We start from the raw sequence: 12,867 nt of genomic DNA on the forward strand, positions 1-12,867 counted from the left end.
CCACTCTGCATCTTTCGACGGTGAATTCAGTCCATGTACATTTAGAGTTGTTATTGGTATGTAAGGACTTAGTAATGCCTTCCGGTTCATTGTTTTCTGGTTGCTTTGTATTTTCATTGTTTCTTTTTCCTCTGTTTCTGCCTACCTTTGTAAATTGGCATTTTCCATTTTGGTATGCCTGTTTCCCTTTTCTTTATCTCTTGTGCATCTACTCTAGGTGTTTTGGTTTGTGGTTACCACAAGGCTTACATAAGACATTGCATAGATAAAACAGTCCATTTTAAGTTCATAGCAACCTAACTTCAGTTGTCTACACAGGCTACCCCATTTTATATTTTTGATGTCATTATTTAACAAATTATAGTCACTATAATTATTTTTGATACTCTTTGACCTTAACAGTATAGTTAAGTGGTTAACATACCATCCTATTACAGAATTAGGATTTTCCAAGTCTGACTGTATATTTACCCTTACCAGTGTCTTAGATACTCATATATTTTCATGTCACTGATTAGCATATATTCATTTCAGCTTGAAGTACTCCTTCCAGCATTTCTTTCAAGGGGGGTCTAGTGGTAATGAACGCCCTCAGCTTTTGTCTGTTTTGGAAAGTCTTTCTCTCCTATGTATTTGAAAGGTAATTTTGCCAGATAGTTTTTGGCTGGCAATTCTTTTCTTTCAGCACTTGGAATATGTGATTCTGCTCTCTCCTGGCCTGTAGGGTTTCTGTTGGGAAATCTTCTGATAGCCTAAGGGAAGTTCCTTTGTAGGTTATAATCTTTTTTCCCTGGCTATTTTTAGAATTATTTATTTTTGCTGTATGACAGTTTCATTATAACATGTTTTAGAGTAAGCCTCTTTGCATTGAGAAAACAGAGTGAACTATTAAACTTGTGAACTTGGGATGTCCATTTTTCTCCCCAGGTTTGGGAAGTTCTTGGCTATTTCTTGAAATAAATTTTCTGCCCCATATCCCTCTCTTCTCCTTCTGGAACCCTGATTTTTCTAATGTTAGGTGTTTTAATGGAATCCCTTAGATCACATAGGCTTTCTTCACTCTTTTTCATTCTTTTTTCTCCTTTAATGTGCGTATTTTGGAATCTTCTGACTCACTTATTCTTTCTTCCTTTGCTCTGCTTTACCGCAGATGCTCTCTATAGCATTCTTCACTTCATTCCATGAGCTCCTCAGCTCCAGAATTTCTGCTTGGTTCTTTTTTATGATTTGTGTTTCTTTGATAAACTACTCATTTTGAGCCTGTATTTCTTCATGATTTTGTTGAACTGTCTTCCTGAGTTTTCTTGTAGCTGAGTTTGTGCAAAACAGCAATTCTTGAATTTAGCTAGATTGCAAAAGTCCATGCCTTTGAGCTCAGTTATTAGAGAATTATTATCTTTTGGAGATGACGTTTTCTTGATTTTTCATATTCCTTGTAGTTTTGCGTTGCCTTTTTCTTGCACTTGAAGTGGCAGATACTGTCTTCAGTTATTGCTAGTTGCCTTCAGATGGGATAGTCTGTTCATTGGTGCTCTTCTGCCTTTGTAAGGATACATCTGTTCCACTCCTTTTTGCTTCTCGTTGTGGCAGAATTCTGCAGCTTTTATGTCTTTTCTGGTTCTTACAGCTCCCCAGGATGGCTACTAGAGGCCTCTTTTTGTTTTCCAGAAAGTGGCACCACTGTAGCTCAAGTTTGTGGTTTCTCCGTAGCCCACAGATCCTGGCCTGTTTTCTGAGCACACTTCCTGTCTACTGGAGCTCACTCTTGCCGCCACACTCAGGAGTGTGCACAAGATGCCAGCTGCAGAGTGGGGGAAGGTATGAGTTTAGCACTCAGGGATTGGGGGGTACCTGTGGACCCTCTAGGGAGATCCCCAGAGGCTCAGGGTAGACCTTAATGGCTGTGTCCCTTTAATGCCCTTGGATATTCCTATCTGTCTCTTTCCCAATCTCCTCCCTCCTCCTCCCAGTCATGGAAGTCCCACCTCAGTACTCTGGGTGCCACTGGTTTCTCCAGCTGTATCCTGCAACACGAGGGTAGCCAAGCACTCACTCACCACTCTCCTTTTCTCCTGGGGGAGAGGTTGCTGCTACCTGATAATTTGGTCCCATGCAGTGTCGCCAGGGGTTGGGACAGCGCTGGTAAAGTTCTTTCCTCTCCACTACTTCCAAACTCATTTAATTTTATTGCTCCAGTGGTGTGCAGGAGTCTCCCCTTGGGAAGGCTGATTTTCTGCGATTTCTCCCTTGTCAGTCGGTATCTGCCCAGGTCAGCAGTCTCCAGGTGTTTTCCTGACCATGGCAAGAGGGGTTGGGACAGGTTCACTGGTTTCATAGCCCATGCCAAAGTCTGTCTGCCTATTACCAGATGCACAGATGGGCAAGACTCCTCCCCAGGTCCCTTTGCACGTGGGACCGGATCCCAGAGCTCCACAAAGGTGCTTTTGTTCATGGATGGATGACTAATTCTTTGTTGAAAGGGGGGCATTGTCAGCGTCATGATGCTGACAGTACTCTTTGATGGTCTCTTGCTGATACTTCTTCTCTCAGTTGCCTCTAGGAGGCCTTCAGGACTCTCCTAAACTCAGCCTCTAGTAGAGCCTGCCAGCACTCAGCGGGGTAGCCTCACTGCAGGGCCTGGGTTTTCAAAGGGAATCCACGAGTAAACAGTCTAACCTTGTTGTTAAAGGTACATTTTCTTCTGGGTGTAGAAACAAGTGCTACCAAGTTGAGGGGGTGTTGTTACCATCACATTTTGCTGAGACGTCACCAGCCAGAGAGAAGCAGTCCTGCGTGGCCACGGGGACCCAGCCTGTGCACATGCCAGCATCTTCCACACTAGCCCTCACTGGGTGGCGGTTGCGGGTTTTGAATGAAGCCCAGACTCCTTATATAATCACTGTGCATCATTTTCCAGCATTCAGAAGGCCATTGCTAGAGGGTAGAGAGTTGCTAGTCGTTTCTGTCTATACCTTAACAGTATTTAGAGTTGAAGCTGTGTATCTTTTGCCCCTAATGCTATCAGTATATCTGGCTAAAATTCTGATCTTTGCAAATAAAGCTTCAAACCTCCCAATGCTCAATTCAAGCCAAAGCGCCATCTTCATGAGGTGAAAGTTCTAGAGTCAGCGGCTAACTTATGAGACATGGGCTTGCTGTTGAAAACCCGTGGGACCCAACCCAGAGAGGCTGTTATCATTCAGTTGCTCAGTCACTGCTCACTGATTGTGTAATCTTGGAACAGCAGTGCCGAACCCTCCCTGCGTGCCCCTCCCTCCAAGAGACTGCAGCTCATGGTGGGAGCAGGGCCCAGCTACTGGCCTGCCACAGGCGATGACTCAGTGGACAGAGTGGGAAATAGGCACCGACTGAGCCTGATAGCTTCAGTGTCGAACAAGCAAAGTGCCACCAGTCAACCTGTGACCTTGTCAGGCTCCTCTGTCACCCTAACAGCTGTGGCCCTGACATCGGGCTCTGGATAAATCATGTTGAGCGTCCAGCTAGACTTCTGTGATCCCAACAGATGCCTTTTGTACAGAACGAGAAGTCAACGCAGGACTCTCTTTGATTCCTAATAATATGGACTCTTTTTTTTTTTTTTTTAAACATCTTTATTGGAGCATAATTGCTTTACAATGGTATGTTAGTTTCAGCTTCACAACAAAATGAATCAGTTATATATATACATATGTTCCCATATCTCTTCCCGCTTGCGTCACCCTCCCTCCCACCCTCCCTATCCCACCCCTCCAGGCGGTCACACAGCACCGAGCTGATCTCCCTGTGCTATGCGGCTGCTTCCCACTAGCTATCTACCTTACGTTTGGTAGTGTATACATGTCCATGCCTCTTTATTGCTTTGTCACCGTTTACCCTTCCCCCTCCCCATAGCCTCAAGTCCATTCTCTAGTAAGTCTGTGTCTTTATTCCTGTTTCACCCCTAGGTTTTTCATGACATTTTTTTTTTCTTAAATTCCATATATATGTGTTAGCATACGGGTCTCTTGCAGACAGCAAATATATGGGTCTTGTTTTTGTATCCATTCAGCCAATCTGTGTCTTTTGGTGGGAGCATTTAGTCCATTTACATTTAAGGTAATTATCGATATGTGTGTTCCCAGTCCCATTTTCTTAATTGTTTTGGGTTTGTTATTGTAGGTCTTTTCCTTTTTTTGTGTTTCTTGCCTAGAGAAGTTCCTTTAGCAGTTGTTGTAGAGCTGGTTTGGTGGTGCTGAACTCTCTCAGCTTTTGCTTGTCTGTAAAGGTTTTAATTTCTCCATCAAATCTGAATGGGATCCTTGCTGGGTAGAGTAATCTTGGTTGCAGGTTTTTCTCCTTCAACACTTTCAATATGTCCTGCCACTCCCTTCTGGCTTGCAGAGTTTCTGCTGAAAGATCAGCTGTTAACCTTATGGGGATTCCCTTGTGTGTTATTTGTTGTTTTTCCCTTGCTGCTTTTAATATGTTTTCTTTGTATTTAATTTTTGACAGTTTGATTAATATGTGTCTTGGCGTATTTCTCCTTGGATTTATCCTGTATGGGACTCTCTGTGCTTCCTGGACTTGATTAACTATTTCCTTTCCCATATTAGGGAAGTTTTCAACTATAATCTCTTCAAATATTTTCTCAGTCCCTTTCTTTTTCTCTTCTTCTTCTGGAACCCCTATAATTCGAATGTTGGTACGTTTAATGTTGTCCCAGAGGTCTCTGAGACTGTCCTCAGTTCTTTTCATTCTTTTTTCTTTATTCTGCTCTGCAGTAGTTATTTCCACTATTTTATCTTCCAGGTCACTTATCCGTTCTTCTGCCTCAGTTATTCTGCTATTGATCCCATCTAGAGTACTTTTAATTTCATTTATTGTGTTGTTCATCGTTGCTTGTTTCATCTTTAGTTCTTCTAGGTCCTTGTTAACTGATTCTTGCATTTTGTCCATTCTATTGTCCATTCTATCTCCAAGATTTCGGATCAACCTTACTATCATTATTTTGAATTCTTTTTCAGGTAGACTGCCTATTTCCTCTTCATTTGTTAGGTCTGATGGGTTTTTATCTTGCTCCTTCATCTGCGGTGTGTTTTTCTGTCTTTTCATTTTGCTTATCCTACTGTGTTTGGGGTCTCCTTTTTTGCAGGCTGAAGGTTCGTAGTTCCTGTTGTTTTTTGTGTCTGTCCCCAGTGGCTAAGGTTGGTTCAGTGGGTTGTGTAGGCTTCCTGGTGGAGGGTACTAGTGCCTGTGTTCTGGTGGATGAGGCTAGATCTTGTCTTTCTGGTGGGCAGGTCCACGTCTGGTGGTGTGTTTTGGGGTGTCTGTAGACTTATTATGATTTTGGGCCGCCTCTCTGCTAATGGGTGGGGTTGTGTTCCTGTCTTGCTAGTTGTTTGGCATAGGATGTCCAGCACTGTAGCTTGCTGGTCGTTGAGTGAAGCTGGGTGCTGGCATTGAGATGGAGATCTCTCGGAAATTTTTGCTGTTTGATATTATGTGCAGCTGGGAGGTCTCTTGTGGATCAGTGTCCTGAAGTTGGCTCTCCCACCTCAGAGGCACAGCACTGACTCCTGGCTGCAGCACCAAGAGCCTTTCATCCACAGGGCTCCTTAATTTGGGATGATTGGTTGTCTATTCAGGTATTCCACAGATGCAGGGTACATCAAGTTGATTGTGGAGCTTTAATCCGCTGCTTCTGAGGCTGCTGGGAGAGATTTCCCTTTCTCTTCTTCGTTCTCACAGCTCCCAGGGGCTCAGCTTTGGATTTAGCCCTGCCTGTGCATGTAGGTCGCCGGAGGGCGTCTGTTCTTTGCTCAGACAGGACGGGGTTAAAGGAGCCGCTGATTCGGAGGCTCTGGGTCACTCAGGCCCGGGGGTAGTGAGGGGCACAGAGTGTGGGGCGGGCCTGCGGCGGCAGAGGCCGGCGAGAAGTTGCAGCCTGAGGCGCGCCTGTGCGTTCTCCCGGGGGAGTTGTCCCTGGATCCCGGGACCCTGGCAGTGGCGGGCTGCACAGGCTCCCCGGAAGGGCGTGTGGCTAGTGACCTGTGTTCGCACACAGGCCTCCCGGTGGCGGCAGCAGCGGCCCTAGCGTCTCATGTCTGTCTCTGGGCTCCGCACTTTTAGCCGCGGCTCGCGCCCGTCCCTGGAGCTCTCTCAAGCAGCGTTCTTAATCCCCTCTCCTCGTGCACCAGGAAACAAAGAGGGACGTAAAAGTCTCTTGCCTCTTCGGCAGTTCCAGACTTCTCCCCGGACTCTCTCCCGGCCAGCCGCGGCGCACTAACGCCCTGCAGGCTGTGTTCACGCCGCCAACCTCAGTCCTCTCCCGGCGCTCCGACAAAAGCCGGAGCCTCAGCTCCCAGTCCCGCCCGCCCCGGCGGGCGAGCAGACAAGCCTCTCGGCTGGCGAGTTCCGGTCGGCCCGATCCTCTGCGCTGGAATCTGTCCGCTTTGTCCTCCGCACCCCTGTTGCTGTGCTCTCCTCCGCGGCTCCCAAGCTCCCCCACTCCGCCTCCCGAAGCCTCCACCCGCGAAGGGGCTTCCTAGTGTGTGGACACTTTTCCTCCTTCACAGCTCTCTCCCGCTGGTGCAGGACCCGTCCCTATCCTTTTGTCTCTGTTTAGTTTTTTCTTTTGCCCTACCCAGGTACGTGGGGGGTTTCTTGCCTTTTGGGAGGTCTGAGGTCTTCTGCCAGCGTTCAGTAGATGCTCTGTCGGAGTTGTTCCATGCGTAGATGTATTTCTGGTGTATCTGTGGGGAGGAACGTGATCTCCGTGTCTTACTCTTCCGCCATCTTCCCGGAAGTCCTCATGGACTCTTATTACTGATTATAATTAGGGTTCTTGACTCTCCTTCTAGCCTAGTATTAACCAGCCTTCCAGGCTGTGACCGTGGGGCCTGCCTGCCCCCAACCAACCCCCTGTACCTGGGGCAGAGGACAGGATGGCGCCTGGTGAGGGCACACGCATCATACCTGGTTGTCCCCATGTTTCCTGGCTCCTCCAGGCTCTGGCAGAGGTGCCACCTGCCTTGCCTCAGGCCGACATCCAGGAGACACACGTGTGTAACGTGACCGTTGGACACTTCGCTGTGACACGGCAGTTTGGCTCAGGAACCGGTATCTGTTCTGATGGGTCAACATCTCTGCCGACCCAACAGTACGTGACCCCCCCCGCTCTCAGGACCTAGTTCCCACCGCCTCATGCTCTGACCACCTGCAGCTTTGCCCTCCCCGTGCCTTGTTTTTTCCAGGAGGGGTGGTGCCCTCGTACCAACCTCAGCAACAGGCCAACTCCGACATCCGCTAAGGGCCAGGGACCCCTAGGGCCCGGCGCACTGGCAATGCACTGTGGGTCAGCAGGCAGGTCCTGCAGCCTGGCCACTCAGTGACTGGGGGGTTCCTGGCTTCGATTCTCAGATGATCCCTGACCCCAGCAACTGCAGCCGTTGGCTCAGGCCCTGCTGGGTTGGGATCTTCAGAGGTTTGCAGCCCTCCCAGGGCAGGCAGGTCCGGCAGGCTTGTGAGGCAGCCAGCGCCTTCTGGTAGCTGCTGGGGCCCCCAGGCATCTTGGTCAGTTAGTGGTAATGGGGGTTCCCTCTCCAGGTGTTCACAGGGTCAGAGGCCCAGCCCTGGCCTTCCAGGCTGACCCCATGTGCCCCAGGAGAGCCCCCATCCCTCAGCAGCTGACATCTATTATGAACAGAAGCCCTGGGTATAGCTCATAACTGGAAATGAGCTGCTTTCCCAGTCCATGGAACGTGGACCAGAGATGCGCGGGAAATGCCAGCCCCCGGTTAATGTGCAGGGTCTGTGAGTAGCGTCTGGGACACCTAACCCCCAGCCAACCTGCCAGGAAAAACAGCCGAGCCCCTGGCCCTGGTCTCTCTCCATCTGGTCTAGTTCCCCAGCACCTCCTAGGCAATACTCGTGTGGGTGTTAAAGATGGGGCAGGGGACCTGTCCCCATTTACAGGCTCACAGAGGTGCTCCCCTGCACACTGCCTCAGGTTCACGGACTGATTTACTCTGCTCCTTACCTCTCGTTGTATATAGGAATCTGCAGGCAGTGCTGTCTCCTGTTTACAAGCATAAACCCTTTGGCGGCCCTGGCCCTGCAGGCTCGCTCACAAGCTTCCTGCTGCTCTGAACCCCCTGAGCGACCCCACACTTGTTCCCTGAGTGCCACACGGCCCAGCTCCACCCCCCTCGGGTCATATGCCAAGGCCACCTTGTCACCATGACCTTCCACCTCACCCCTGCCCCACACCTCAGACTCTCTGAGCACCGGGAGCCTTTATCTCCGGATGTGAGCCAGTCCCAGCCCCGGAGATGTGCAGGCTGTGGCCGCCAAGCAGAGCTGTCCTATGTTGGGGGGGGGGGTGGTTAATATGGCCTAGAAACTCGGATGTCAACGCTTGGGTTAAAATTCAAAAGGAAAAACACCCTCCTTCACAGCCCTGAAGGTGGCCACCCAGAGGGACCCTTGGGGGCAGCGGCAGGGGCAGAGATCAGGATGAACTTAAACTGGGTCCCGAGTGCCCTTGGCCGGTGCCACAGTGAGACTCGTCTGTGGTACCACACCTGGAGAGCAGGACCCAGTGTGGCTTTTAGCGCCCGCAGCCACTGGCCCACCACCGGAAACAATTAAGAAACCTGCCACCCCAAGTCTATTTCAAGACTCTCTTTCCAGGAAAGGCCAAACACAAAGTTCCCCCATCCCACATTTTATAGAAGGAAGGCCTGAGGACCAGGTTACACAAAGATGACCCAGAGCAGGTCCTGCAAGCTGTGTCCCAGTTTGCAGAGAAAAGTGATGGTTGAAGGAGTTTGGGAAGAGGGAGAGGATGACTGAGAATTGGCATCTGTTCAGCACTTACTTACTCCGTGCCAGTTCACTGACTCAGCCTCTGCTGCACCCCTCTGCAGCTGATACTCTCACGGCCCCCATTTTACAGATGGGGAAACTGAGGTGTATCACTCACTAAGCAAGCACAAGTGTGTCTGAACAAGCCCACAGCAGACGGTGCCTTGTGCTCTTTCCCAGCTTATTTGGCCCCAACTTCCTGTGGGTACAGAAAAGTCAGTCCTTGGACCTACCTAGGAAGATATCAGTCTACAGACTGAGGGCCTATTCAGGCACCAACAGAAGCACCAGGTACAGCTCCCAATGAGTTTTTCTGGATTCCTGGTTTGTATCGAAGGCCTTTACCACACAGTTATTTACTACGCGACTCAATTTAAGCCTGCTGATTGTTTTGGGTTTTTTTAATCTTGAGGGAAAGTTACAGATTTTCACTTAATAAAGTGAAAAACGCTTTACTAAGATGACCGTTTTGACATGTAATGTTAATGTTGTCTGCTTTAATACAGTGGGAAATGACCCAAAGTCATTTTTCCCATGATAGGATACAGAATTAACTAAAGAAAAATTAGAATGTATACTTTCTGATTTGAAAGTATATTCCTAGTAAAGAGAATAGCACCCAGTAATGCTATACTGCATTTGTGGGTTGGTTTGTTTTTTTTAACCTTACCGAATTGGGAGTAGTTCAGGTCCAGGAGGATAGGAAAGGTCCTTGGGTCACAGAGTAGGGAAAATGGCTGGACAGGCGGAAAGACATAGATGTTTTCCTTGATGTTTTCATGTTCTCCAAGGGGCTGAGAATGGATGAATGGATAAAGACGATATTAGATAAGGCCGATATTATGTATCATCTTTATCCATATCCACACATACACACACATAACGGACTATGACTCAGACATAAGAATGAAGGAAACCCCACCATTTGCAACAACATGGATGGACCTAGAGAACATCATGCTAAGTGAAATAAGTCAGAGAAAACTCATACTATCTGATCTCACTTATATGTGGAATCTAAAAAAGCAAACTAATAGAGACAGAGAGTAGAATGGTGGTCACCAGAAGGTGGGGGAAATGAGGAGATGTTGGCCAAAGAGTATAAACTTCTAGTTATTAAGAGGAATAAGTTCTGGTGATCTAGTGTACAGCATGGTGGTGACTATAGTACTAATGCTGTACTCTACACGCAAGAGCTACTGAGTAGATCTTAAAAGTTTTCATCACAAAAAAGAAATGGTAGCTACGTACCTTGATAGAGGTGTTCCTCATTTTGCAATATTATAAGTGTATCAAATCCGCTACACCTTAAACTCACACAAAGTTGTATGTCAGTTATATCTTAATAAAGCTGGGAATGGGGCTGAGAAGTTCAGCCCCAGCCCCCAGCTCAGGACTGGGGTCCTGAAGGAAGGAGGACACTGGCAAGATGAGGCCAGGGGGCTGCGGGTGGAAGTCTGGCTCCCCCTGCGGCCACAGCTCCATTGGCAGGGCCCAGCCAGGCCTCGAGGGGGCACAGCACCTGCCCTTACAAGCTGGGGAAGGCCCAGCGCCAGGACCCAAAGCTACACGCAGGTGCTTGCCCCGCCCAATTCACACATTTATAAATGAGGATTGGATGAGAGCAATTCAGTGACCCTGCCGCTATGAACTCTGTTACTGGCCCTGTTGCTGATGATATATTTAAGACTCAACAATGACACAGCTCCTGTTTGAATCTGTTTTGCACGAAAGACCTATTACGTGCAGCGGACGTTGAGCATCCTTCCTCCCCCGAGACGGATGACTTAGTCACGTTAATTAAGCAGCTTCGTAGACACAGTGGGATTTGTGAATGTTGCTCTGAGCTTACTCCGGAGTTAGTTAGGACTCAGAGGGGCCCGGAGACAGGGTGGGAATCAGGCCTTGATGTCACAGCCCCTCTGTCTGTCTGTTGCAGCTGGTGAGCGACTTGCTGGAATTTTGCTTCTATACCTTCCGGGAGTCCCAGGCCCTGAAAGTGGAGTTCCCAGCGATGCTGGTGGAGATCATCAGTGACCAGCTGCCGAAGGTGGAGTCCGGGAACGCTAAGACCCTTTACTTTCACAGGAAGTGACGGGAGACATCTCACCAGAAGAACTTTGCCTTAAGTTTCCCCGTGTTACTACACACCCACGAAGGACCCAAGAAAATCATATTTTTGACACGTGATGGTTGATTCCCACTTGTTCAGCAGTTGCTCAAGTTGAAAATCATGTCAAGGGTTGGGAGGCAGGCGGGCAGGGTGACGTGGATTTGGCGAGACCTGCATAGTCTGAAAGGTTCTTCCCTCTCCAACCCCCAGCACTTAGAAACACGTTCCTGTTCCTCTGGATGAAAAGCCATATCTAGTCAATAACTCTCTGATTTTGATATTTTAACAGATGGAAGTTTTAACTATGCCATGTAGTTTCTGGGATCGTTCGCTTGTTTTAAAAGGGTTCAAGGACTAACGAACTTTTTCAAGCTCACCCTTGGTTTGCACATAAAGCGTATAGTCAATATGGGGCATTAATATTCTTTCGTTATTTAAAAAAACAAAAAACACAAAAAAATATATACAGATTCCTGTTGTGTAATAACGGAGCACGTGGACTGGACTAGCGACCCCGTTGGGGGCATTGCTTCGCCCACGTCTTTCTGCATCACTGGTATCCACACCCTCTAGCCTCCATTTATTATTTAATTAGAACGGATAAGATGTTCAAACAAATGCCTTGGTTTCAATTTCTAGTATCTATTGTGTTGGCTTTACCAATAATTTTTGCAGTCTTTTGCTGTGCTGTACATTACTGTATGTATAAATTGTGAAGGACCTAAACTAAGGTATAAGGAACTTTTGTAAATGAGACACATACAAAAAAAAAAAAAAAACTTTAATGGTTAATAGGATGAATGGGAAAGTATTTTTGAAAGAATTCTATTTTGCTGGAGACTATTTAAGTACTATCTTTGTCTAAACCAACAAGGTAAAAAAAAAATTTTTTTTTTTTGTAAAGTGAAACGTTCTGCATGCATCATGAACCGTTTACAGTGTATTTAAGAAAGGGAAAGCTGTGCCTTTTTTTAGCTTCATATCTAATTTACCATTTTACAGTCTCTGTTGTAAATAACCACACTTAAACCTCTTCGGTTGTCTTTAAGCCTTTCTACTTCTTCTGTACTTTCGTTTCGTCCTTGGTCTCCCGCTTGGGGTGTTCGTGGGACTTGAGCACGTTTTCCGGCTTCGGCTCCATCCTCCTTCCACTGGGGACGGCGCGCTGTGGTGTCTGCAGCTCCATGAAGGCGTCATTCGATGACACCCTCCCTGAGAGGATGTCCGGGGAGTGCAGCAGCTCTAGGAAAGCTGCCTCTTTTCCATTTTCCTCAAGAAGCAGAATCAGCTTTAGGGGAGAGAGAGACTGGAAATGCGATGGCTCAGAGAGCGTATCCTCATCCCATTTTAGAAAATCGAATTTTCTCCTTTGGGGGGAAAGGAATTCCATGCACGCGCTACGTCCGCAAAAGGTGAAATGTTCACTTCTGGTCTCAGAAGGGGTTGTTGCACTCCTGGCACTGGTCATGGGAACACGGAGGTCATGGCAGGGGGCACTGGGAAGGTGTGTGTGGGCACAGCACGGTTCAGTCAGAACGGCGAGGAGACTGCACGATGATTAGAGGGTTTTTAGATTTTTAAAAGGTAGGTTTTAAAAATGAATTTTATATGTAAACAGTTTTGAAAAAAAAAAAAACTACAGATCATATAAGCAAGACAGTGGCACTAAAATTTTTAATTCACTAATCTGTTTGGCACTGATGCAATTTATGGCTTTTTCTCTTGCCCCAAATCACAAACATGTATATCTTTGGGGAAACTTAACAATATGATTGCACTAAATACTTTGAATAGAGGCCAAAATTAATCTTGTAAAAGTGATGATAATCATCAGGTACTCAGTGAAATCGTATTCTTTTCCAAAACCTAAAAGCTGTAGCTGGAGAAGCCCAAGGCCGGGAGATGGCAGC

General features: G+C 47.5%; 1 protein-coding gene across 1 annotated transcript in view; it reads left to right on the top strand.

Annotated features, from left to right (window-relative positions):
• NR3C2 (nuclear receptor subfamily 3 group C member 2) overlaps positions 1–11,860 on the top strand; it is a 369,292-nt gene extending 357,432 nt beyond the window's left edge. Inside the window, exon 9 of the mRNA XM_030878180.3 lies at positions 10,784–11,860. Coding sequence (XP_030734040.1) covers positions 10,784–10,939 — 156 coding nt within the window. The 3' untranslated portion in view covers positions 10,940–11,860. The remainder of the gene's footprint in view (positions 1–10,783) is intronic.
• Positions 11,861–12,867: the final 1,007 nt, after the last annotated feature.

The sequence above is a fragment of the Globicephala melas genome, chromosome 5 (genome assembly GCF_963455315.2).
Source record: "Globicephala melas chromosome 5, mGloMel1.2, whole genome shotgun sequence".
NCBI lineage: Eukaryota > Metazoa > Chordata > Mammalia > Artiodactyla > Delphinidae > Globicephala > Globicephala melas.